Source organism: Pipistrellus hanaki (assembly GCF_964339955.1).
Source record: "Pipistrellus hanaki genome assembly, chromosome: 14".
In the NCBI taxonomy this organism is placed as follows: Eukaryota; Metazoa; Chordata; class Mammalia; order Chiroptera; family Vespertilionidae; genus Pipistrellus; species Pipistrellus hanaki.
In genome coordinates, this window is record NC_140516.1 from 45,910,784 (window position 1) to 45,937,421 (window position 26,638).

The 26,638-nt window shown below is 49.5% G+C and overlaps 1 protein-coding gene across 1 annotated transcript in view; it reads left to right on the forward strand.

The window, feature by feature from the left end:
- Nucleotides 1-26,638, forward strand: part of TCF7L2 (transcription factor 7 like 2) — a 194,732-nt gene that overhangs the window by 148,733 nt on the left and 19,361 nt on the right. Inside the window, 3 exon segments of the mRNA XM_084903412.1 lie at nucleotides 20,683-20,815; nucleotides 23,331-23,433; nucleotides 25,402-25,488. Coding sequence (XP_084759538.1) covers nucleotides 20,683-20,815; nucleotides 23,331-23,433; nucleotides 25,402-25,488 — 323 coding nt within the window.

Genomic DNA, 26,638 nt, shown 5'->3' on the forward strand with positions numbered 1-26,638 from the left:
GCCCCACGAAATACGAGGCCAACCGCACTTACATTTTCGTTTGATTGGCTAAACATGTGGCTCAGAAAAATAACGCCTGGTGGTGTCATCGTATCTCTTTCGTCTTCCAGAGTCTTCCAAACTTGGGTTTTATTAAGTCAAGACGCTCCCTGTTGATTGAAAGCCATCATGGACGTCTTCTGATCTGAGTAGTGTAGGGTTGGCACAAAGGAAGGAGGGAATATTATAATAAAGGTACCCCAATCCCTCCTCTAAATGGGGGGAAAAAAGGATTGAGGTGAAAGAAAGAATCAGCCTTCAAACCACTGTTATCTTAGAGGAAGGGTAATGCGATTGGAGACTTGACATATTTCAACCGAACGAAAAATCATGATACCTTTACCAAAACTGTTAGCAAAAGGGAACTGGCAGGGAGGGCCAGGGATGGAGAGCCGCTCGCTCTTCCCCCCTCCCGCCCCCTTCCTCCTTCCTCTCCTGGCTGTCTGTGTGTGAGGAGCGAGGCAGGTGGCTCCCCGTGGCTGACTTTTCATGACAACATGCCATTAGAAATCGCCGTCCTGTTGATCAATCCTCTCGACATGACAGGTTTGCCGCAAGGCCTGGCTCTTTGAGCGCCAGCACTGTGGCTTTTCCCTCCTTTTTTCCTGCACTAATTGGTGAAAGTTTTTTTACGGTGCTAGTGGCAGAGGAAATTTCTTTTGAACGTTGTCACAATCAAGTTTTGACTTCTTTAGAATCGCAAGTAGGTTAAGTGAGTATCAACATTGGCGGGTGGGTGGGTGGGAGGAAGGAAAACACTAATACCAAGGCACTGCTATCCAAATTCTGTGATTGGAGTCAAATTGGAAAACAAGCTAATTAGATCACATGTGCGCGTACACACACACACACACACACTACAGGGAAGCAAGCATTAAAATTACGGCCCTTTTAAATTTCCATTACGTTTTGTCATTTTAGGGGGTCCAGCCCTGGCATTAGGGGTGGGGAAAATATGTCCATTGTGACTCTTTAATATAATAAATGGGTTTAAAGCAGCAATAAGGCAGGCATTACATAACATACTATAAATATCAAAAGCAATGCATAAGGCTTCTGTTAGTGGAGTGTATTTTGCTCGGAACTACTGACATTCTTCTGTCCAAAATCAACATTCGGAGAATAAACCTCTTGGCAAATGATTTGTTCTCAAGATATTGATTCTTCATTGGTGTATCAAGATGCAGTTCTGTTTCAGTTTTGCTGTTCTGGTTACATAGAAGATTTTTTTTTTTTAAACCTTGGGTATAATGACCTTTTCACATTATTTAAGTCCAAACTTCTGGGTTAGACAGAATTATGATGGTTTACCTTTCTTCTTAGAATTTGAAATCTTTTAATATCAAGGACTTAAAATATCTACTGAAGGAATTTGTAAAGGTATTCTTAAAGTCATATTCCTTGGTGATAGGATATTATTGGGTAAAAGGTTTTGTTTAGCCTGATTGAAAAGGGAGTATCAATATTTAAATTTTGCATGTCAAAGAATCTGTGTAGTACATTCTGATTCTTGACTGGATACCATTTCAGATTATTCCTAATTGAGAAAAAAAAAAAAGTAACAGAGGGTCTGAAACCCTACATACATCTTTCCTGTGGTTTCGGGATAACTATTGAGAAAAAATCCTGCTCAAAAATAAGGATATTATACTAGTGATAGAAACATAGAAATCTAATGTAAAAAGGAGGTGACTTCTGATCCACAGCAGATCTGTCCTGGGAAACGAGAATTATAGAATATAAATTTCTAAGATTATTAGCAGATTGTCTAGTTAATTGCTTTAAGTACAAAATGCAAAGGTGTAAAAGAAGACGCTAAAAACATCATCCAGATTTACCTGGGCCCCGTGTCCCTGCTCAGCCATCATCACACTCGCACCAGTTACGCTTATCGGAAGAGACGTGCCGAAGCCCCCACTGAAAGAAGCGCCAATTCATACAATTAATTTCGCCATTGTAAAAATCATTTGTAAAATTTGCATTATTAACATTATCAAGTCACTAGTTGGTAAGACATCAGACACGAGAGTGAAGGGCAGCTTAGGGAGAGCTGGGCTTTAAACCCTCAGTAGATCGGAGTTAGGATCAAAGGCGCTTGCTTTATGTGGCTGTGCTAGACTTTGAAGTCGTGACTGCACCTACAGCACTCATTTCATCAAGTTCACTGGTGTCTTAATAGCAGATCAATAAGTTTCAAAGTCGGAGAGTTAATTTGATACTAGTGCTGATGCGGTCATGCTGGGGAAGCCGAGAGAGAGGCAGAGAAAGCTGCCTATTAACAACTCCCCGGTACAGCGTGCACGAGGATGCAGATCGGGGGCTCTCCGTGACCCTGCAAAGATAGGTTCCAGCCAGGAGCGAGGAAGCCGGGGATTGATAAAGCGAGAGGGTCTGTAATTTAGACATCGCAGATTATTTGGAAGCCAGTCTAGTCTATGCTTGCAAAACCTTCTGTTGAATACACACACACACACACACACACACACACACACACACACACACGTGTGTGCCCATATGTGCATTTGGTGTACATAAGCATGTGACATGTGCCGGGGGAGATGCATGCACACGCCTTTCTGAAATAAAGGCGGAAATCTGCACAAGGACCACTGCAGGTTTTACGGGAGGATGCATGGAAAAATGGTGCAGACTCTGTTGTTTTTTTAAAAGGAGCTTTGGAAGTGTGCTTGCATCATAGGGGGCTATGCTTATTTTGTTTTTAATGTGGCATTGGGACTATCTCTTTAAGTGAATGACTCTTAGGCAATAATGATTTGATACATGTCCATTTTGATCCACTTAAAAAAAAAAAAAAAAGAGAGAGAGCTCTTCAAGAGATGTCTTAGCCCCAAATTTCTTTGCTTCTCCATAGCATCACTCGATGTGCGTGCAAACAAACGGGATTCTCTGTGGAACTCTGTCCTCACTCCCTTACAAAATTTTGTCTCAGGTTTAGGATATGATACATATTAAGATCCATTCCAAAGGCTTGTTGGACATAAGGAGCCAACAGTTAAAAGGCACTGATAAATTGAAAGAGAGAGTAAACGTTAGGCCAAAGGGGGATATTTGTATGTATGTTGGAATTTTTTTTCTTTGTGTTCAGTGGTTTGGTGGAGCTTCTACAGGATACGCGTAAATATTGTGGGGTGTGCGGCAGAGGTGACATCAGTGGCTATTGCAGGAGGGGATTTGGGGAAAGAGGGCTTTTTTTTTTTTTTGTACAAAGGGGAGGTTGTAAAGATGCAGAGTTCAAAGATACAAAATTGTGAGAAAGTAGAAACCTTTAAAACAATTTTTTTTTTCAAGAGATCTTTCCCATCTGTATGTATAGTGCCGGCTTCCCAGCATCGAAGGTCAGATTCACACCCTTTTCGAACAAAACTCTAATTTAGAATGTTCATCTAAGGGTTGATAATGGTATTAGAAGGCCAGTGGGGTGGTCAGTGGGTGTTGTAGATTAGCTCAGTGGCCATTGCGGCTTTACCTAGACCCCCGCGATTCATTGGGTAGATTAACCATCACATCTGTCATTTTATCCCTTTTAGTTCTCCCCTTTTTACCACATTTAAAACACGAAAAGGGGGGTGGAAATATCATCTCAAAGACAATTTATACGGAGCGAGCCCACGAAGCACGCTATTCCTAAAACGCCTGAGAAATCGCCGTATAGATCTGTGTGTGAGTGTGTGTGTGTATATGTATAGGATGGTCATACGTGATATCCCTTGGCATGACATAAAGATATAGATGTTGAAATGATGTCGGTGAATTCACATAAGTTGGTTGTGCCAGGTAAGCTGCAAGTTTTTAAACCTAATTCCTTTGAGTTAAGTCTTTTGTGTTTTGTAAGACGTTTTCTGCTATCCTGGGCTGGTTCTGTTAGCTTAATTTTGGACAGAACTTCCATTTCGACTTTGCGGAGCCATAAATCAAATAGTAGCCTCGCTTTCTCGGAATCGTAATGGCTATTCTCGAGTTGGGCCCTGGTGTGTTTGCGAGCAGGCTCTTTTTCTCGTTGTGTTGTGTTGTTTCCCTCCCCGTGTGTTTATTCCGGGAAGATGTCACAGGGAAAGGGAACTTCGGAGTTTCTGTAAATGTAATGGTTCATCCTGAATAAAGTGAGAGAGACAGTGCTTGGGATCTGGGGAATAGAGGTGGAAGATGCCGAGCTGATGAAGGTGTTTCTTGTCAAATTTGTGTAGGAATTATTTACCGTGCTGTCTTCCCGGGGCTGCTACAGCAAAAGTGAAGACGGAAAATTATCCCAGATGGGACGAATAGCTCATTCTCTGTTCTTTTTTTTTTTAAAAAGGAAAAGATTTCAGGGGGAAGGAAAAAAGAAAGTCGTCTTTTTCTTTAGAACAGTCTGAATAAAATCTGGACAGCTGTCGAAAAAGATATGCCGTCTGCATTTTTTTTTTTTAAATTTCTAACCGCCACCATAACTAAATAGCTTGAATAGTACATCTTTTTTTTTTCTCCCTCCCCTTCATACATAATGATCTCTACTTCATTAAAAGCGTATTAATCTGGCTCCCAGTCTCTTGGGAGACACCTTAAGATGATGATATTGTGGGGGTTTTTTTTCCCCCCCGAATTGTTTAAAAAAAAAAAAAAATTCTAGCAGATTTGGTCCCTGTCAGTCAGAAATAATTGTGTTCTTAATCTTGTCCCTGATGGATGACTTGGAGTTCAGCAACGGGCTGGCTCCAATGACAAATACAATATTAATATTCATTAACTGCTTTGACAATGCTAATTTTGATGCAGTAGTAAAGGGCCTTCCAAAGTTAGCGGCCAAAGCATCAGAGCTGCGCAAGGTGGCAAGATAATTTGTGCTGGTTTGCTGAGCTGAAGGCTTTTAAAGTCTATAGCAAAAAGCTAGGTACCACAAACAAAAAAGGGAAAGGGAAAAAAGTTCTGAAGCATTGGAAGGCAGGGCTGCGGAAATAATACGATCACAGTCCGCTAAAAAATTTGACACCTCTGATGCAGTTTCTTTGAGTGAAATTTCTACAAAGTTGCAACAAAAAAAAGCATAGCATGGTAAGTCAGCACATTCTTGATTTTGTTTAATCTTTTTGATCTTTTCAATTATCGCTATTTGAAGATCAATAGTCATTTTTTCCTACTATGCTTAGAAGACGCGCAGCGGTGGTTTAATATGTGTTAGGACCATTTGCTTTAAAGGAAACACATCCACAAGTTTCGGGAGGTGTTTTTAAGTTAGTCATGGAAAATGTTATACAGTAAATTGTTGTGAATTCTATTACATTTTGGTGTTTTTGGATGGTCTGTTTTTGGCGTTTGTATTCCTCCCCCCGCCCCCCCCCCCCCCCCCGGAAAAAAAAAAAGAATTCAGCAAGATATAATTAAGCTCTGGATGTTGTCAAGAATTTCGAGGGACTTTTGGGCCGGCAAAAAAAAAGCAAACAAAACAAAACAAAAAATCTTAGGAGTGAAGTGGTCCTCTAACTTTATCTAAATACAGCCAGTCTCCGAATGGCATCGGCTAGCTAGCTGTGAAAGCTTAACTTCGCCGGCGAGCTGCAAGCCACTACTTTTCACCAACTTAGGTGAACTTCTGTGGACTATGGCAACTGCCTTTATGTTTGCCAAGTCGGCAAGCAAAATATCAGTCTTTGTTCTTTTGATGGAATGCTGGGTTGGAGGGTGAAAGAAAAGGAAAAAAAAGGAGTAAGAAAGCCCTGCCTTTTTTTTTTTTTTTTAAACACCCCCCCTCCCTTTTTGGGGGGAGGTGGGTGGATTGTTGTGGAATCGGGGGGGAGAGAACCCAGTGATTGTGCCCTTCCCCATCCAGCAAGCGGATTCTGTGAATGGGACTGTGCGTGAGCATCCTGCCTGGCGGCGCTGCCGGTGTGCGCGGCTCCCTGCGCGGCGGGCAGGGCGGGTGCTGCCCTCCAGTGGAGCCTGCGGCCGGCGGGCTCGGGCGGGCGGGCGGGCGGCCATCGGGGCGCCGGGGGCAGCATGCCCGCGAGCCGGCGGCGCCAAGGACAGCTCCGCTTCCCGCTCTAGATGGTAAGCGGCCCCGCCGGGGCGGACCGGGGCCCGGTGTGGCCGGTGGCCGGGGCTCCTATCCCCGCGCCTGCCCTGCCGGTCCCGTTAGTCTGAGGTCCCGTTAGTCGGAAGCCCTTCTTGCATGCTCTCCGGGGTTGCTGTCACTTGGCAGTAACTTTAAGATTGATGCCCCTTGCCTGGCAAGCTGCCCATCGGAGTAGCTGGTTGGTTTGTTTTGTTTTGTTTTGTTTTGTTTTGTGTTTTTTTTGTTTTTTTTTGTAAACTCCCTTTAAAAAAATAACAACGAAAAAAGGAAAAGGACACTGCTTTTTCATTGCAAACTTTTTTTGCCCGTGACTATAGAACCCCGCTTAATTATCATTGTAACCCTCAGAAATGAGTGTGTGGGGAGGGGGCTGCGTTTTTTTTTTGCCCACAGAGCCCCAGCCGCCAACGCCCCACCCTCCCGCCCTCCCTCCTCCCTGTCCACCCCCAAATTTATTTTCCTAAAGGGTCCGATTTTTCCCCCTCTACTTTTCATATATTTTCGTCCATCCCTCCCCCTCATCCTCCCATGTCAAACTTCTTCATTTAAAACAACAACACAAAGTTTGGCCGAGGATGTGGGTGAGGACCCTTGGATGTTAAGGGGCATCCCGTTTCGTTCTATTTCTTCTCCACATGATCGTCATTTCATGCTGAAAGGGAAGGAAGCTCTCTCTCTCCTCTCTCTCTTTGATTTGGGGAAGTTTTCATTTGCTTGTTTGTTTGTTTGATTGTTTAAAAATCCCACAGAACTTGACAGCATTCGATCACCTTCTGATTTTTTTTTTATGGAAATGTCCTAAGCATGTGTGTCCTGGGGTCTGGCCGGGGCTGGAGCCACGGGACAGCAGCTTGGGAAGCAGGTTCTTCGGGGGAGTTAGTTCATTTGGAGAAATTCACGAGACTCCCCTGTTCTGGGGAAGGAGAAAGAGGAGGAGGGCAGTCTGGAATACGTTGCCTCATCTTGCTGTTTTCATGCTCCCTCCTGCTCCCGGGAAACCAGTTCCCAGCCCAAGTGGCGCATCCCCTTGGCTGCACTTTCTAAGTTATTGCTGCGGAGGGATCGGGGCTGCCCGTCCGCGGGCAGGGAGCTCGCCGTTTACTTAAGAAATTGCGTGTGTGACAAAGGCGGCCGGCCGAGTGCGGTGGTCCCCGTGAATGGAGGGAGGGGAGCAATTAGGGGGCTGTGTGGCCGCCGCTTTTTGCTTGTCACACGGAGGCTCTCGGCTTTTGTTGTCGCCGTGTAAAGGGAAATAGCGGGGTTTTGTTTTGGCATTAAGGGCCTTCACGATTGCTGCCCGGCGCTTACACGGAGGCTGGGGAAGTCCAGAAAGTGGGGCCACGGAGCAGAAATTTTTTAAAAAGAAGAGAATGAAGAATTGTCACTTTTTTGTTGTGTAGAAGCTCGTCCAGCCCTTGTTTTTTTTGTTTGTGTGTGTGTGTGTGTGTTTTTTGGAGGGGGGGGAGTTGGGGTGAGGTTATTAATTTGTCCGGTGTATTAACAGATTGCAATGCTGTGGCAACAGTCCCATGGTGGGTTTGGAGATAAACTTCTGGGCCATGGGGTTGATACATCAAAACCCATTCCTCCTCCGTTAGTTAGCTGTCCTGCCGCCAGAAAAAGCCAAAAACCTTTGACCCCGGTCTTGCTCCCAGCAACACAGGCCGAGCTGGCAGCAGGGGGTCTCTTACCTGCATGCCAATGGGGCTGTGTGTTGGCTTTTGAAGAGGGTGGGTGCCGTGATTTAACGCTGGGACCGGAAAGGCATTCTGGGCGAGTTGGGTCCTCTGCAACTTTCTCTCCTGTCTTGAACCCCCTCCTGGAGCTGCCACCTGCCCACCCCCACCCCCTCCTCTGCGCAAAATTGGACCATTTCGGGCTGTGATGTCGGAGTCTCTCAACTCCAATTAGCCTAAGCCCACACAAATGCACCCGGCCCTGGATCCTATGAGAGCCCCGGGAAAAGTAAGTCGGGTTTGTGGGGTTCAGGGACTAGAGATTCATTCTCTCTCTCTCTCTCTCTCTCTCTCTCTCTCTCTCTCTCTCTCTCTCTCTCTCTCAAAACTGAGTGGCCAGAAAGCAAGTTAGTGTTCCGACTCCTGGACGCCGGTGACCACAGGAAGCTTTTCCTTCTGTTTCCCGGGAGCTCGGGGCACTCAGGCACAGGCTCTGGTGTGTGCGTGCGGCAGGCAAGGCCCTACCAAGTGTCACTCCCGTGTCACGGTGACAAGAAAAATATACTTTTCTCCCCCGCCCTCCCCAGCCCCCTCTCCGCTCGCAGCCCTCTCCCTGAGAAATTTGTTGTGAGGGATTTGACAGTCCCGCAGATAAAGTGCCTGCCTCCCGCCTCGTGTTGATCATTCTCCCCGTGGCCGGCCGTAATTTCTTAGCCTCTCTTAGCGGCGGCTCTGCCCCCGCCGCCCCAGGTAACGGGCGAGGGGGGGAGGGCTCGGCACAGGTGCCCCGGGCCGGCCGGGAGCATGGGCCTTGCTCCTCCTTCCTTCATGGATTTGGCCGTGGCACGGGTCAGAAACTAGAAGGACATTTTTAAATGAAAAGCCACTTCAAGTAATACAAAACCTGCAGCCAAGTGAATGGGTGATTAGGTTTCTTTTTGTTTTGTTTTTATTTGGGGTTTTGGTTTGGCTTTTGGGGAGAGCTGTACACGGAGGGGGAAGAATCGACAAAATAACGATAGACCCTGTGAATGAGAAAATCCTGAGCCTCTGGGGTTCTGTGCCAGCATAGACATGGGGAGCCACCTCCCTCTTTTAAGATGTTTTCTTCTTCTTTTTATTTTTTTCCCTTCAGCTCTTTAAGTGAAAGGAATAAAGGGAGGGGAAGCTGGGAGGAAGGAGAAAAGTGAGAGAAGCAGTGAGGGAGGAGGGGAAAAAAAAGAAAAAAAAAAAAGCTGGCCCAGTCCCACCGTGAAGGTACAGAGAAAGTTTTTGTGCGGCGGAGAGAGAGAAAACCAAAGCTCTTACGTACCCCAGGGATGCGATGTTAGTGGGGATGGAATATTTGAGTGGGAAGGGAGGCCCAGTGGGCTCCGGCCTCTCTCTCTTCCAGCAGTTGGGCAGTTGGCACCTCAATTTGAATTGCTGGGTGAGTAGTGTGGTGTGTGTGGTGTGTGTGGTGTGTGGTGTGTGTGTGTGTGTGTGTGTGTGTGTGTGTGTCCTTACTTATGGTCGTGACCATTAAACCTCTGTGCTTTCTTTTTCTTTTTCTTTTTCTCTTCTACTCAGACATTAGGAAAGGAAAACACAAAACGAGAATAAATGGTCAACTCCAGCTGTGCCCTTTTGTGATGTACTGTTCACGGTGGTTTCTGGGGGAGGGGGCGAAGGGGTTAAAAAAAAAGGCGGGGTGGAGAGAAAGCTTGACTTTCATCCCAGTCCTGAGCAGTTCTGCAGCCTGTATGGCAGGCCCCGCTCCCCAAGTGAGCTGGGATCCGGAGAGGGGTGGTGGGGCTTGGGGTTTCTTCCAACAAACAAACGGGGTGTTTTATTTTTTTCCTCTTTCACCCACCAGGGTGGCTCCATGGGAAGAAAGAGAAGGAGAAATGATACTGCCTCATAGAGGACCGTACTTTCTCAAAGCTCGAACATTTTTCGTTTTCTCTTCTCTTCTCTTCTCTTCTCTTCTCTTCTCTTCTCTTCTCTTCTCTCCTTTTCTTTCTTTTCTTTTTCTTTCTTTCTTTTTTAATTCTTTTTTTTTGAGCAATAAGGTTTGTACAGTAGCCAGCGCGTGTGTACACTGTGCATTTTGGTTTCATATTGAATGCTGACTTTCTGTGGCTCTGTCTTTAGTTGTACTTGTCTTCCATGTCCAGATTCAGATGCTGGCCTTTTAGGGCCACCGTCCTGCTCGTGGCGTTTGTGTTTCCTAAACTCAGTATGAGATGTGTTCTGGGAGCCTGAGCAAGAGGCCCGTGGCAGCCCCTATTGGTGCTCACGCCCCTGGCTAGGGAGTCGGCCTTCCCCACAGCAGCCGAGGGTGTGGGAGACCCTGCCCCCGGCTCAGCTGCCGGGCCAGCCCCTTTGCCACACGCCGTACGGGCATTCGTTTCCTTCATTACCTACATTGATACTTCCGTCATTTTTGTGGTTGTGGACTGGCCAAACACAGAAACATTGGCAGTGGAATGAAGGAATGAAGTATAACAGATTCTAAGAGTCCTTATGTTTTCGAAATCACGAGCCCTCTATGTCGTACTGAAATGCAAAGGGGTAGATCAGCTCTCCAGCCCCGCATGAAGGAATGGCAGACACTGTCTTGGTGTTCCCTTCTGGTTGCATGTCCGTTCCTAGCTCCGTGTGAGATGCAGAGTTGTGGGGAGGGGACCGCGGGCTGGCGCTGCAGAGGGATACGCTGTGTTGGTGCACATTTCCCACCCAGCAGGGTTTCCTGTTTTTCTAAGACTGCCGAAAGGTTCCGGATCTTTCCTGGACTCAAATCACTTGGGTTCCTTAATCCTGGTCCCATTGCTTTGGGGATGGCTAAGTCTCCATGCTTGCTCTCTTAGAGGAGGGGAGTTCCTTTCAGAGGGTAAACTCTGGACTCCAACGATACAGTTATTATGATCTTTGTGCTGTCACATCAGGCTGCCGCCTCGGCCTTTTCTGGAAGCAACAGAGCCGGCAGCCTCATATTCTTCGGGACACCTCCCCTTTGTGGTTCGGGGCTGGCAGGGGGCCTGGCTGCGCTATGTGATGGAATTCTTTCCTTCTGTCCTATGTTGGGACGTGATGAAACCTTGACATACCCTCCAGATGACATATATAATTCCGCACACATGGGAGGATTTTTAAAAAACACTGAGCTTTTGCCTGGGCTGTCATTCATTCCCCCGTTACCTTAACCGTCTAGCCGGTCCGCTTGCGAACAGAGGGAGCGACAGCAGGGAGTCCTCCTCGCCCCATGGCGGCTCTGGGTCCCTCTCACGCGTGTCATGTATGGGGGCGGTGCGTGTCCGGCGAAGGCTGCCCATGTTGGGGACACCGGCAGGACAACATGGAGAGAACAATGCAGCTCGCCTTCGCTCTGTCTGCCTTTCACGTCTGTGCCGGATTCCCGCGGAACCCAGGGTCCCTGGCTCTGGGGCCACACGCTCTTTCCGAGGGAGACATGCACCTGCTCGCTCTCTCTCCCTCTCTCTCTCTCTAGCAAGGAAACCGCTGTTTCTGGCGCTGGTGCCAGACGTGGCGTGGCAGGCCCGGCTCTCCGATGCGGAGGTCTAGGTCGGAAAGTAGGCCCAGGGTGAAGGTGAAAAAACGGAAGACCCTTTTTATGCAGCTGTTCGTTGTAACTGAACTGGAGAGCTGGGGTCGGATTTTGTCCACTGCTCCTTTCTCGAAATCCCCGGGATTTAATAACCATTATGTACTTACAGTTTATTCTACATCGAAATTGGTGATTTCCTTCCCATCAGTTTAGGATTCTGTAGATTTGGGGTTGTTGTGGGTTTTTTTTTTTTTTTTTTTTTTTTGGGGGGGGGGTGGCCTGGAATTCATTATTGTTATTATTTTTTTTGTTTAAAGTTTTCAAGTTGAGCCTTTTGGAATAGGCTGGCTTTATTCCTGGCATTGCTTTGAAACTCAGCTCTCCTGGAACCAGCCAGGCCCTCGGACCCAGTTCCCACACCTTCTCTGCACATTAGGACACTTCACAAGGTTGATTATGTTAACACTAATCAGCTAATTCCCGAGGAGGAGAGACATACCTTTCGGGAAGGGGGGATTGCAGATTCCTGGGGAATGTCTCCAGGGCGAAGTGGCCCAGTCTCAGGCTCTGCATCTCTGAGACCCCGTGGGTGGAGGGTTAGGACAGCCAGGGTGCCGCCACACCCCCTCCCTGACGCCTGCCAGGGATGCCCGGGGTGCCCCGGCTTGCTCCTGGAGGGAGGCCCGCGGGAAGCAGACACCGGGACTCACTGGTCAGCGGCGAGCCTGGACCAGCGGGCCAAGACCGTCCGCTTACAAGAGCTTTCCAGGGCAGTGGGGGGCGGGGGTCACAATCGGATGCTTTCTTTTTTATTGGGAAGTAAATGAGAGTGAGTGGAAATAAATTACGTTTAATGAACTTAACTAGAAGCAATTGTTCGAGAGCCTGTGTGAAAGGAACAGCTTTGCGGGGCTGGGCCTGGGCCTCTGCGTTCACAAAGCCAGGCCGCTGGAGCACATCTTTATTCTCCAGGTTTAAATAGATGTCCCCCCCACGCCCCCCACTATCTCCCCCCCCCCCCCCCCAATCACCTCCTGACCCAACCCACCTCTCCCTTCCTCCGTTTCGGGGATTAAGCAGTGCGTGACAGTGTGGCGTGTGACTAGCTGGGTGGTTACATTATAGAAGGGGCCAAAGGAAAAAAAAAGGCCAGGGGCTCAGGGTGGTTAGAGCTAGTTCCATGTATTCGCATGTGTGCGTGAGGGTTTGGGTGAACATGGGCTGCAGGTTAGTCTCTCCCTGCCTGCCCCGCTCCATCATCTCCCCGCAGGAAGAATTCGCATGCCCGTGTGCGTACACGGGAGCTGTGAGTCGGCAGAATTTGGTAGTTGGCATGGAGCATTTTGCCTCTTCCCCTTCTTGCTGCCTAAAGGGCTTTGACTGGGGAAGGGGGAGGAACCCGCCATGGATAACGTACAAGTCCCATGAGCGGTACCCCGGCGCGCCAGGTTCCCGGGGTCACAGGCCTGCGCTCTGCAGCCTTGTGGCTCCATGATTTTGGGGATGTCGGCCGAGGGATTGAGGCTGCAGGGGTGGGGGAAGGGGGGTGTTTCTTTTCTGCAGCTCCCTGCAGCTCCCCTTTCTCTTAGCCACCTCATTTCTCCAAGCAGACCTCGAACCCTGTGAAGCCTCCTCCTTTTTATTTTATTATTTTCAACCGGCAGTGCTGTAGCCGTCCATAGAAGTCTCGTCCAGGGAACAAAGCGCCATTAGCGGGGGTGGGGGTGGGGGGGAGCGGGGGCGAGGCCTCCGGGAGGAGCTTTGTCCTCCTGGGAGTGAACCCCGGGCACTGCCCTCGGTGGGTCCTCGCTGGCTGGGCTTCTGATGGCTGTGACTCGGGAGAAGAGGGTAAAGGGATGAAAGAAACCGGCTCGGCCCAGGGTGGACGGTGGACGTGTCCCTGCCACCCTTCCCTCTGTGGTGTGGGGAGGAGGTGTGCAGGGTACAGCAGCCGGATGCCCACCTGGTACGTTGGGTGGGACTGTGTGCCCAGGCCTGGGCCCAGGCTGCTCTGTGTGGTTCAAGCAGCTGCAGCAGTTGCTAATATTTGGGGCAGGGGGGTAACAGGTGGTTGAGGTAGGAGGCCGACCTCTGCTGACCATTCCTACACTCTGGCACATCCTCTGAGGGGAAAAAAGGGGCTACTTGAGTCATCAAGGGGCTGTTGATGAGTAAGAAGCAGCCCCTCGTCCGCCCCCAGCCCCTCCTGTTCTCCAGCGCTCCTAGCACCCCGTGGCTCCTGTGACGCACGGTACCTACGGTTTTAACATGTTGCTAGTTGCCATGGCCTTGGTGCAGCCGTAGGAAGTGGCATCTGAAAAGCGCATTGGAGATAAACCCATTTCTTTCCGAGAAACCCAGAGTGAACAGCGTCCCCTCCTGATGTGGATTTCAGAGCCCGGGAGGCAGGGAGGGCTGGTAACCTCAGACCCCCGGAGACCTTCCCCACCCCCCGGGGGAGGGGAGAGGCTGACAGGCCCCTCTGGGCTGCTTTTGTTGTATTGTGCCGGGCACACAGGCACTCTCGGGCCCCGTTGTTTTCTCCTGCAGAAAAAGGGAGAGCACTAGGGGAGCATTGAGGAGGAGGCCGGCAGAGAGGCCGGGCAAGCAATGGCTCTATTTGTTTCCAGCGTCCGTTGATTAATAGGTCGCGAGGTGAATGGCGAGCTCTCTTTCCCGTTGGGAAGGTGGAGGGGCTGGGCTAGAGGAGGGCCCGCAGGGGACGGAGAGGGCCTGAATCGGCCTTCCACCCGCCGGCCTCCTACGCACAGGCAGCGTGCAGGTGTGTGGGCGCCGGCGACCAGGGTGGCATGGCCGAGTGGCAGAACGCCATGCTGAAGGGTTCTCGGGGGGTCAGAGGTCAGCCTCCTCCGCGCTCTTCCCACTGCAGTGGGATGAATACTGCGGGCGGAAGGGCTTTGTGCTCCTCCAGGGCCCGTGCAGGACCCTTCCCGTCTTATTTAACCATTCCATGCTCAAAGCCCATCGAGCTTAACGAGCAGAACCTGCAAGTATTGCTCTGGGTAGCCCACGTTTCTCCAGGCAGGAAGCAGAAAGCCCCCAGCGATGTGAAGGCAGACGAGGATCTGGGTTCCTTTTGAATAGATAGTTTGCTTCGTGTAATGGGTTCAGCGTTCTGAGCTGACTGTTTCAGTGTCTGGTGAGCTGGAACTGACCACATTGAGTTTCTGCCCAGCTGGTGTTGCTCAGTGGATTGAACTTCATCCCATGGACCCAAGAGATCCCGAGTTTGATTCCCGGTCAGGACACCTGCCCGATTGCCCACTTAATCCCCAGTAGGCGGCGTGCAGGAGGCAGCCGATGAGTGTGTCTCTCTCATCCATGTTTCTGTCTCCCTCTCCCTTCCCTTCTCTCTAAAATGAAAAAAATAAAAATGTGTTTCCATCACCGAATCCTGCTGCTGCTCGTCTATATTGTAGAAGCAGAAGCATCTCATTACATATTGACGCCCCTGCCCCCCATCATCTCCACATGCTGTACACATCCCTTGTAAACATACTTGGGGAGCCCTGTGGAGCCAATCCTAACTTGGGGTGTCTGGGTGGGTGTGCAGGGGATGTGGTTCGCTGAAATTGGTCTAGGTTCTGGAGGTTGGTAGGTGGGGGTTTGGGGATAGTTCCCGTTGGCATCCAGAAGCATCTGTAGGGAAGACTGGCCCAGGTTGAGCTCATGGGGGCCAGCTCACTCCAGCACCCCATCCCGATGCCCCAGTAGGGGTGTGGAGTCAGACAGGTGAGCACCCGAGGCCTGGAAACACCACCTTCCAAGGCCTGTGGGTCAGGACAGGTTAGAAAACCTGGTAGGTGGAGCTAGTCGCCAATGCCAGCTGCTCCATAGGGTTGTTGTAAGGACTTAGTAGGATAGAGTGTGTCACACCCAACACAGAGGTGGGTCCAGAGCCCAGCTTCTGAATGGTGACGGCGGGGACTGGGCCAGTGCTGACTGGGCAGCTGCAGGAGCTGCAACTGGCCAGTGCTCGTCTCCCCCAACCTCCGCCCAGATCATCCGGACAGGAGTTCTAGCAGGTTCTATGGTGCAGCTGTGCGTGGGCAGCTGTGACAATCTCCCTGAGCTTGCGTGGAGCACTCCATGGAGGTCTGCTGTTTCTGTGGCGCAGAGATTCCTAGTGTTCGGCATGTTCTTAAGGGGTTCAATACCAGGAACCCCGGCTCTCCAGGTGGCTTCCCGTGACTGCCACCACCATGACCTTGACACATCTCCGGGGGCAGTGATTTTGTCCCCCCCCAGGTAGGCTAGAAGCCACCTTTCATACTCAGATAAAGACCTGAAAGGCCCCTGGTTTTATGTTGCAGGCATTGACCTAAACACAGGAGCCTGTCTGTCAAAAGATAAAAGGGGGAGGGGCTGCTTCAGACTGTCCCACGGACCCTCCGAGCTAGATAGCTGCTTTAGTTTAGATTCGCTGCCTGCAGTTCTGGGGGGTTATCAGGGTCTCCCTCCCTGGAGAAAGGTCCTTCTCACATCGGAATTTCCTCAGGGCGATGCAGTTCTGAACCCAGTTCCTAAAGACCTTTTCTAAAGGAGGAGTGGTTTGGGGAGAAGGCGGGTGGCTGTGTGTTTCCTTTCTATCAGCTCTGATGTCAGGGCCCTCCCCCTGATTCTGGAAGGATCTTGGTCATCTTGAGCTATATTTATCTCACCTTCAATTTTTCTATGGCAATCTTTATTTATTAGCTTACTAGCGTGACTATTTTTTCCCCCAAGGGAGATCGTAAAACACAGACATTTTTTCATCCACTAGCGTGTTTTTAAGAAGGGCACCTGAGGGAAGGTGGCTGTAAAACTTGCCTACACTCCTGCCCCATATTGAGCATTCTCACCTTTGCTGCGTGTTCCCGTGGATTTCATGAGAAGAGACGGGAGGGGCGCTGAGCCTCTTCCACGTGTGCTCATCATTGCGTTCACGGGGTGGTATTGGTCAAAGTCTCCTTTGGGTGGCATGTGCAGCTCTGTGCCAGGCACTGAGCTAAGCCCTGTACATGTGGGATCTCTTAATGTTCACAACCCTCTCAGTTAGGTTGGTAGAGTTCCTGTCTGGAGTTCACAAACGGAGGCCTGGGAGAGGTGGCATAGCTCATCCAGTGAAGCAGAATGTGACCCAGGTCTTCCTTGAGTTCACGGCTTTACCTTGGTCACCGTGGGCACGCCAGGAGCTCTAGAGCCACAGAAGGCCCTGTGGTCACAGGGTTAGGCTGGATGGTTTCTGAAGCGCTCCCCTGCCTCCTCCCTCCCCCCTCCCCCAGCTCTGTGCATAGAGCACTCTCGTTGGCTGAGATGCACCTGTGAGGCTGGCTCTGTCTTCTCAGAATACTTGCAGCTGCAATTTGATGGTTCTGGTGCAGTTTGTGAGATATGTGCTCGTTACTCCCACGGGCTGGGCATGACGGGGGACACAGAGTTCTAGAAGACGCAGTCCTTGGACTTAAGAACGTAAGAGAGGTGAACACAGGGCCCCAGCCATGGGCGTAAGGCAGCGTAGGAAGGAAGGACGGTGGGGTTCGGAGACCGGAGAGACGAGGCTCTTTCTGGAAGCACATCCTCTTGTCAAAGCAGCCCAGGTGCAGGAGGCCCGTGGGAGTTAGGCCCTCGCTTTTGCATCGGTGACTACATCCCTGCTTTGCTTGGGAACCCGTCCGCCTGGAGAGACTTGTGGCTTCATTGAGGTACAGGGAGCTGTCCGGCAGGCGGGGAGGATCAGAAAACAGCACCGCGTCTGTTTCCCTCCGAAAGGCACCGTTCATACTGCAAATCCCCTTCACGCCACCCCTGTGTTTCCCAGTTCAGACCAAACAGGAAAGAAACAGCTGGCTAGGTTCAGGTGCACACATACTATCACAGGATGGCAGCCAGGTCAGGTGCCCACCTTTTGTTGGAATAATCTTTTTACATCTGTCTAAGCGAAAGGGAGACTTAATTTTTAATACATTATTATTGATTTCAGATAGGCAAGGTGTGGGAGAGGGGGAGAGAGAGAGAGAGAGAAAGAAACATTTAATAGTAAGAATCATTGATTGGCTGCCTCCTGGGCAGGTGCCCTGACCTGGAATCGAACCTCCTGGTTCATAGTTCAACTACAACCACTGAGCCACACCGGCTGGGCTAATTTTTAAATTTTGCGTACAGTAGGCCCTCAGGTTCCATAGGAGATTCGTTCCTACGGTGCCTCGTAACGTGATTTTCGCCATGTAAGTCGGAACCCACCTACCTAACCCCCCACATCCCTCCCATGGGGCACAGACACAGCAGTAATGAAGTGAAACAGTAAAAAAATAATGAAAAGAGAGATAACCATTCCTGACCTTTCCTTGTGGTGAATAAAATATATAAATATAAAGCACATATGTGCATGCATCGAAATGATGGGACTTTTTAAACTATAAATCCACGGAGGATGGTGCGTAACCATGAAACGACGTTCCTGGAGTCCGACATAACTCGAGGACTGTCTGTACATCCAAATAACACCACGGCTGCCCACACGCTGTCTTTATTCTTTGCCAGACAAAGAAATGTTTCCCCCTCATTTCCTGCTAGTCTTGCTTGAACGACAGATTTGGAATGGGCACTTCCGTCCGGCAGACAAAAAACCACGACATTGGGCAGCTCCTCACTAACAGTAACAGTAACAGCAACAGCAACAGCAACAGTAACAGTAACAGTAACTGTGGTAGACCACCTTCCCGTGCTTCCCTGGGGGAGGGTTTGTGCTAAGCCCTGTCCATGGATGGATTCTCTCACACACGGGGACTTGATTGATGAGCAGGACTCAGGTCTCCATAACCTGTGTGCTTGTCTGTGCCTGCCTGGCTCTCTGGTCGAGGGACCATGGCACTGAGTGAGACTTGCTCAGGTCTGAGCCGGAGGATCTCCTGGGATCGGGCTCCTGAATCGGCGATAAGCACCCTGAGAGATGCTTACCTCGAATGTCCAGTTTCCCGCCCGCTCGCAGCCCTCGTACCCCGCTCTCGAGCTTATTCATTGGCTTCCTCCCTTCGTGTGTGGTAGTCCGTTTCCTGGGAGTCCTTCAAGCTCTAAGTGACCATCCTCCTTTCCCTCCTGGGCCGTCTGTCCCCCTAGTTTCACGGTTTCCCTGCAATTACGTCGAACTGTCTGGGCCTGGCCTGCTTTCGTTCATTTCGGCGGGTGTGTGCCTTTCCAACCAAACGGAAAACTTGGGAAGGCAGCAGCAGTTGTTTTCATCTCCTTTTATTGGTCTTTGCTTATTGTGACCATGGCTGTCCCTTCCCTCCCTCCCTCCCTCCCTCCCTCTTCACCCCTGCACACAGTGGGAGCTTGCCTGTTGGTTACTTGTCAGGCTGTCCTACTAAGCACAGCGTCCCCTAAAGGAACCCTCAGCGCATGGCCCGTGAGCCTGGGGGCTGCGCCTCCCCCTCCAGGGCCTTTGGCCTGTCCAGACCATCAGGGCTGCTGGCGAAGGGTGTGCTACTGGGATCCAAAGCTCCCCTCTTCTTTGGCATTTTTAATTTCGGTGCCTCCTCCTCCTCCTCCTCCTCCTCTTTCTTCTTCTTCTTTTTTTAAAAATTTTATTTCGTGCCTCGATTGCACACTGATAACTCACAGTGCAAGGCTCCTGTGTGCATGCAGCTGGCCCTTCCTCCCAAAGTGTCCATTGTTTCTAGGCGTCATTAAATTAGGCATCATTAAATCAGGCTGTGGGGTTGGCCTCTTTTCCTGCAGTTTTTTTTTCTTTTTTTTCTTTCTTTTTCTTTCTTTTTCTTTCTGGAGCATCAAGAAGGCCATATTTTTCTTTCCAAACATCTTCATAAAAAAGCGAGAAGCACTTTTTAAAGATGCCTTCCCCACAATTAACCGGTAGCAAATACTCTTTGTATGTTATACCCCTTCCTCACCTAGTTACAAAAAAAAAAGAAGAAGAAGAAGAAGAAGAAAAAAAAGGTGAGGACTAACTGCTTGGTGGTCCCTGAACTCGGGAGGCGCTGGTGAGCAGCGTGAGACCCTCCCTCTCCCTTTAATGCAATTCCTCTTCCTTGATGTTAATGCAAGTTGTGCCCTCCTAAAAGTAATAAAAGGGAATGAAGACACGTTCTGAAATGAAACTTGACTCTAATCCATTCATCATCTAATACTGGCCTCTTTATCTTCCCTGGTACCTAATCTGGTTAAATGTCCCTGTTGTAGGATTTTAGTGGAAATCCTCTATTGGGAATAGGGTTTTTTGCAATTGGATTACTCTCAGTAAATGGCCCAGTGGTTCGCTTGTTTCAGCTTAATTTTTTCTTTGTGATCTTGCTGGGCTAAGTTGTAGCGTGGCACAGCGGAGGGGGCGTGGGGTGGGGGGAGGGGAGGAGAATAATTTGGGAAAGTCTGGTCATGGCAACTAGAAACATCTTAAAGATACTCCCCTTCTCCCCCACCCCCCACTTCTCTCCTCCTGTCTGCCCTTCCCAAACATAAAAATGCCAGTGCTTTGTTTTTCTACAACTTCCCATTTCTAAAAAAGCATACCATTTATTAGCCCAATTCATCATCGTCCAGCTAATTTATTAGATTTCCCTGATGACTTCCTAATGAAATTCCTAATGAGTCAGGGCTGAGGTAATCTGCATAAAATATTCAGGTGCTTGCCTGGCAGTGGAGAGCTTTCTGATAAAGTTCACACTGCCAGGCAGGCCAGGAGTGGGGCTTCTCACCCACCTTTCTGCCAAGGACTGTGGCATGCCCGGGCCCCGTGCTGCCGGTTTGAAGGGGCAGAGAGGGGGCAGGGGCAGGGGTGGTGGAGGAGGAGGCTGGGAGAGGGGGTAGATTTGGGCCCTGGTGGGTTTTCTTGAAATTGAAGGTTTTCTTAGCCAGCCCCCTGCGAACGTGCCTGCCTCCTGGAGGTCCCTCTGGTGGGGCTCTGGGGCGTGCACACGTGTGCGTGTACACACACACACACACACACACACACACACACCACGTGTGCGTACACACACACACACACACACACACAACATATACACATGCAAGAACGCAGTATGCCTTGGAGATTAGAGTACCCACTTCCGTTGTACCCGCTGATGGGAAAAGTGCAAATTCTCAGGCTCCATGATGGGGTGGTGGTGGAGAAGGTATTTTAAAAGCCACAATCAGTGGGCAGGTAAAAACTGAGGTATACCTACCCAGAGCTCTGTCTCAGAACTGTGATTTGGATGCATGGATGGGGCCAGGGCCGAGGGCGGGATGGAGTGCACCTGATGAAGTCGAGGCGGGGAGGGTGTGGCCGGGGAGCCTGGCCTGTGCTGCCGGGGACCTAGCCTGACGGTCCTCTCTCTGTTCCTCTCCTCCCGCAGTCGAACAAAGTGCCCGTGGTGCAGCACCCTCACCATGTCCACCCTCTCACGCCTCTTATCACCTACAGCAACGAACACTTCACCCCTGGAAACCCGCCTCCACACTTACCAGCTGACGTAGACCCCAAAACAGGTAGGCCGTGTGCCCGGGAGGCTGTGCTGGTCCCGGGGCCACAGGGGACCCGCTTGGGGGCATGAGGGGTGGGGACTGGTGGGGGCTGCGGGAGGCTCCTTTCCTTCCCCTGGGTATTGGAAAGGAAGACTGGGGAGCCAGAGCCTGCTGGGACACCGTTCTCTCTTCGGGAGGTCTCTCCAGCGCCCCCGCTCCCCTGGCAGGGGCCACCTTGAGAACCCGGCTGTGAGGAGCTTACAACTCCTAGGGCCTCAGACAGGCTTGGAGGCAGTAATCGCCCTGGAGGCATCTCATGGGCTCTTCCTGAGGTCCCTGGGAGCCCTAATGCATGGCTCCCCGGAACCCTGGCCCCCTGATGGCTCAGGGACCTCAGTCACCCCAGTCACTTGATGATGGCTTTGGTGCCGCCTCAAGAAGCCACACTGCTGGACTCCGCACTCTCGGTGCTGGTTTATTTGGGATCTTCCTCCCCTATGATGCCTTGGGCATTCACAAGCCCATTGTACAGATGTGAAAACTGAGCCCCCAGGGTTTCTTCCTAACATCACCCAGCAGCCAGTAGGATCTCAGACAGAAGGTTCCATCTTCTCCTTGGGCCCTGTTCCCTCCATTCCTCCCCTGCTTTTGCCCAAAGGGGGAGAGAGAGAAGCGACAAGATTTAAAACAAGCAGATTAGCGAGAGCTCCGGGTGGCAGGATCTTGGGGGGGAAGCAAAGGCCGGGGTGTATCTCGCTGGCTGGGGTTTCCCTCCCCACCTAGCCCATCAGAGGGAGGGGTTTTAAATGGCTGTCTGTGTCCGGGAATTGTTTGGTGTCGGGCAGAGGTAGATGGCCCTCGCAGGCGGCCTTCGCTGCCCTGAATGGAGCCACACATGAGCTGGTTTCCCGGCCTCTGAGCCCCCTTTGTGCCGTGGGGCCGAGCCCGGCTGCGGGGCTGGCGGGGGCCGCCAGCCGCCCTGGAGTGAATGGCAGCATCGACGGCTCATTTGAATAATGGCAGTACAGGGAATAGCTTTTAAATGGTTATCGTAAAACATATGATTAACGTCTGCGGACTGTTTACTTTTCCTCCGCGAACATTCTTTCAAGTGTGCGAATGGCTCGGCGTAGGGTCCAAGCCCAGCTAATCTGTTTGGTTTTTGTAATGGGGAGAGAGCCACCACGCCTGCATGAAAATGTCACCCAGGGAGACTTCACGTACAGATTAAAAGCTTCCTGAATGAATTTTTTTTTTTAAATTAAAAGAAATCGTTTTGGCCCCCACGGACATGTGGTTCTCGCTGCCTCCAGTGCCGTGGGAGTTCCGTGGTGTTGCCCCTGGCTTCGCCCTTCTGCGGGAGATCAGCTCCCCGGGGTCAGAGTCGCTCCCAGCGCGCTTGCTTTCTAAGCATTGACGGCAGGATGCTCTCCTGTGGAATGCAGAAGCCACCCATGGCTTGCACCTACAGGGGTCAGCCCGTGTAGGCCTCAGCAGCAGTCAGCTGGCAGGCGGGCCTAACTCCCACCTGTGACTGTCCTTTAGACCAGGATCACCCTCTACACCACATGTGTCAAACACAAGGCCCGCGGGCCAAATCCAGTCCGCCAGGCCTTGCAATGTGGCCCGCACCGCGCTGTCATCACTGCACTCTGCTGTCAGTTTATGACATTGTCAGTTTATGACTGTTCGGTAAACCATTCGGCCCGCGATTTAGGCTGGATTTTAGATTTTGGCCCCTTCTCTGATTGAGTTCGACACCCCTACTCTACACTGAGTGTACCAGGTCTCCCATGACTTCCTGTCCATCTCTACACTGAGTGTACCAGGTCTCCCTGTCCATCTCCCAGGTCTCCCATGACTTCCTGTCCATCTCTACACTGAGTGTACCAGGTCTCCCATGACTTCCTGTCCATCTCTACACTGAGTGTACCAGGTCTCCCTGTCCATCTCTAGCACTGAGTGTATCATGTCTGTTCAGTTTAGTTTTTTCCTTGGGTAAGATGCCAGGGCAGTTGGTGAGTTCCCCTTATAGCTCATCTTCTAGGCTGGGGTGGGGACATTCTAGAGGAACTAACTTTTTTGAGAGAAGTCAAAAGACATAACTCACAAAGTATAGCAGAAACTAGAGTCGTGTAGGTAAGTTGTTCGAATTCAAGGGAGTGAGGGGACAAGTCATGAGGGCAAAGGAGGTAATATTACCTAGTTGATCACTCACTATGGGCCACACCCTTTAGATTAAAAAAAAATTAAATCACATCAGTCAGATGAGATAGAAATTCTGAAGATGTTATTTCTGAGTCTGTCTGCATTAACCTAGTATATCGATCCATCTAGAATGAGCTAGACCAACTTTTCAAACTGGGGTAGAGGGATAATAAGTAAACTTCCCAACCGCTATGCTTATAATCAGAAAAAGAACCTCGTGCTAGGATTACAGAAGAGGTACCTCTTTGCCCTTTTTTTCTTCCCATCTCCAATTTGTTTCTCTTTCCTTCTCTCCCTCCTTTGTACCTAAAAATGCCGCTTCTTTCCCCAGGAATCCCACGGCCTCCGCACCCTCCAGATATATCTCCGTATTACCCACTGTCTCCGGGCACCGTAGGACAAATCCCCCATCCGCTAGGATGGTTAGTACCACAGTAAGGAGTTCCATTTTTTAATTTACTTTTTGTTTCTTGCATGGGCATGCTTCTTATTTCTTCTGTGCATGGATGCGTGTGTTTTAGAGGACAGGTTGGGGGGGACAATATGGGGAGGGGGAAAGGTGCTTGCTGAGATGCGCTGTGGGGGGGCAAGGGCAAGTCAACAGCCATTCGGTGGCTTGTGTAGGAAAAGGGGTTTTGATACTTAGCATTCTGAGCCCAGTCCCAATGGCTCTGGGTTGGTCTCTGTGACCAAAGGTGTCCCTCAGGTACTTTTAGGGAATCGTAGAAGGCTCTGAGGGCTTCTACCCAATGACGTTGATCACAGCTCTTCTGCTTGTGGCAGCCAGACGGGAGCCCTGACATTGGATTGAGGCAGCAGAGGAGGGGCAACGGGCAGAACCCAGTTTGGAAATCCAGGGGTGGGAGTGGGGGTGGGGCTATGCTCCAGCTCCATCCTGACCATGACTTCTCAAGGTTGACACCAACAGTGGGAAGCTTTATCTCTTGAGAAACTCCATGCTATTTAACCAGCATCTCTATGAGATCGTACATGTTAAATGCTGATTATAAGGGATGGGGCAGGGGAGCTCATGTCTTTCAGTCTGTGGGGCCTGCCGAATGTCAGCCCCAGCTCCCGCAGTGCCCAGGTCATCAAACTGCCCTTGGCAATATATCTTCCTATCACCCCATTTTGCTTTCACAGTACCACCCATCGGCCTTCCTCAGACAACTTTAAAAAGTGGGTTCTAAAAATCCCAGAGTAGAAAGGCCTTAGGTGCAGAAGCCTACTGTGTGTGCAAGCATGTAACGTGTGTTTTGTGATTGCATGGTTCCGTGTATATTTGTCTGCATGCTTACGCCATGCGCCTGTGATCTCTACTGTTTAAAAGACACAGGGCAATTTATTGAATCTTAACAAGAATAAATCGTGATGAAACGCTCAAGGGTGGGTCTTGGGAATACGGCCTTTCATAACCTTAAAGAAGATATAATTTTGGGGTGGTTTTTTACCTCCCACCCCCATTCTACCCTTATTTCTCAAGTTGAACAAATTCTACATTTTTTTGTTTTTTGTTTTTTCAAAAAAGCTTGTACTATGTAGTAGCTACACTGAGTACCAACCCTGAGCATAGTTTCTGTTTATTGTTTTCTCCTTACTTTGTGCGGGGAAGGTAGACATGGACCATCAATGTGAGCTCCTATCCCATTTCTTCTTCAGTAGATTTTGGGCCAGTTCTCAGTCATCACTGGCCCCGTTCAGCTGATGGGGAGATATTTGAAGGCTAGGATAAAAAGGAATAGCCAACTCAGGCAGTCCTCTGTCAGGAAAAGTTGTGTGTCTTTCATGAGGATGCTATTTTGCATGTTGCTGTATTTTTTAATTATTGTAATGAGGTGTGATTGTCTATTGGTTACCCACAATTCTTCTTGGGGACTCTCCCCCCCGGTAACTCTTGTCAACACTTGTTAATTTGACAAAAGGCTACAAATTAAGCTCTGTTAATTTAATGTTTTCTCACCGAGATCTAAATACCGAAAGAGGCCCAAAGCGCAACTGAAGTCCTTTGATTCACTGTACTTTATTTTGGTATAAATTTACATTCATTATTGTTTTCCTTTGGATGTGTAGCCCTCAATTAGTGTGATGGCTCCATTAAAGCAAGCGAGACTTCGCCTTTAATTATTACAACAAAACACCTAGTTTCAGCTTGGGGAGAGGGTCTCTATTGACATAAGCAGAGGTTATAAAATTTAATTAGCCATTCCTATCAGATTTATGGCATTCAAATTGTTCTGTGTTTCTTCCCTTTGATCCTTCCTGTACAATCCCCAAGATTTTTGTTCTGATCAAATGAGAATAAAGCTTACTGTGCAGAGAGAACTTCTCCTTCTTCTCCTCTTCCTCTCCCCCACCCCCACCCTTGGTGGCACTCTCTCACTCTGTGCCCCCCCTCTTTGTAGGCAAGGCCAGCCAGTGTACCCAATCACGACGGGAGGATTCCGCCACCCCTACCCCACAGCTCTGACTGTCAACGCTTCCATGTCCAGGTGAGTCCCAAGAGCGGTGGCCTTCAACCAAGGCAGGGGTGACTTCGCCAAGAGATCTCTAGGCTGTGCCCAGGCCACCCAGGGCCTGTTGCCACTGGAGGTGCTGATGGCATAAGACCCATCTGGCATTTGGCTTTCTTCCTAGAAAATACTGAAAAACTATCGTGCATTTCCTAAGTGGGTGATGGTGAAATTGTGAGGTGAAATTTTTGAGTCCGTCAATTGAACACTATTAAAAAAAAAATAAATTAAAAAAAAAAAAATATATATATATATATATATATATATATATATATATATATATTGATTTCAGAGAGGAAGGGAGAGAGAAGGAGAGAGAAACATCAGTGATGTCCCCTATAGGGGATCCAGTCCACAACCCCAACATGTGCCCTGACTTCTGACCTCCTGGTTCACAGGTCAAAGGTCAACCACTGAGCCACACTGGCCAGGTTGAACACTATTTTTTATAAGAGTTTAAGAAGGCAGGAGGAGGAAGTTGGAACATGCAGAGCTTTTATGAAGTGTTGTTTCTCAGTTGCTTTATACTAGGTAAGGAAGGAAAGGGTGAAGATAATTTTATTATTAAGGTGAGTCACTCTTGGAATTTTAAGTTTTCTAGTAGCCAAATTGAACAAACACTTATTAAAAAAACAGGCGAAGGTATTTTTAATGATATCTTTTCTTCAACCCATTATTGTCAGATATTATCCTTTGAGCATGTCATCCCTGTAAAGCAAGCGTGAGATTGTACATTCCTTTTGGAACTTAGTTGTTGAAATCTGATGAGTATTTTCTACTCACAGCGCACCTCGGTTTGATCTGGCCATATTTCAAGTCCTTCGTAACCACAGGTGGCTGGTGGCTACCACATTGGCCTGTGTGTGTACACATTCAAGTGCCTGTAAGCATATAAGTACATATGCAGCCTGCGCGTACACCTACCCACTTGTGTGTACCTAGACCTTCCTATTCCGTCCTCCTCTCTCTCCCCTCTGATTAATTCTGGCTCATTTCTCAGTGACTGGGAGTTTATTTACAAACCGGTTGGCAGCAGTCTGTTTAAGCAGTCACTAATTGCTCCTAATGATAGTTTTATTTTCTGTTCATCTGATTTTCAGTCAAGTTAATTAAATCGGTGGAGGTTTAG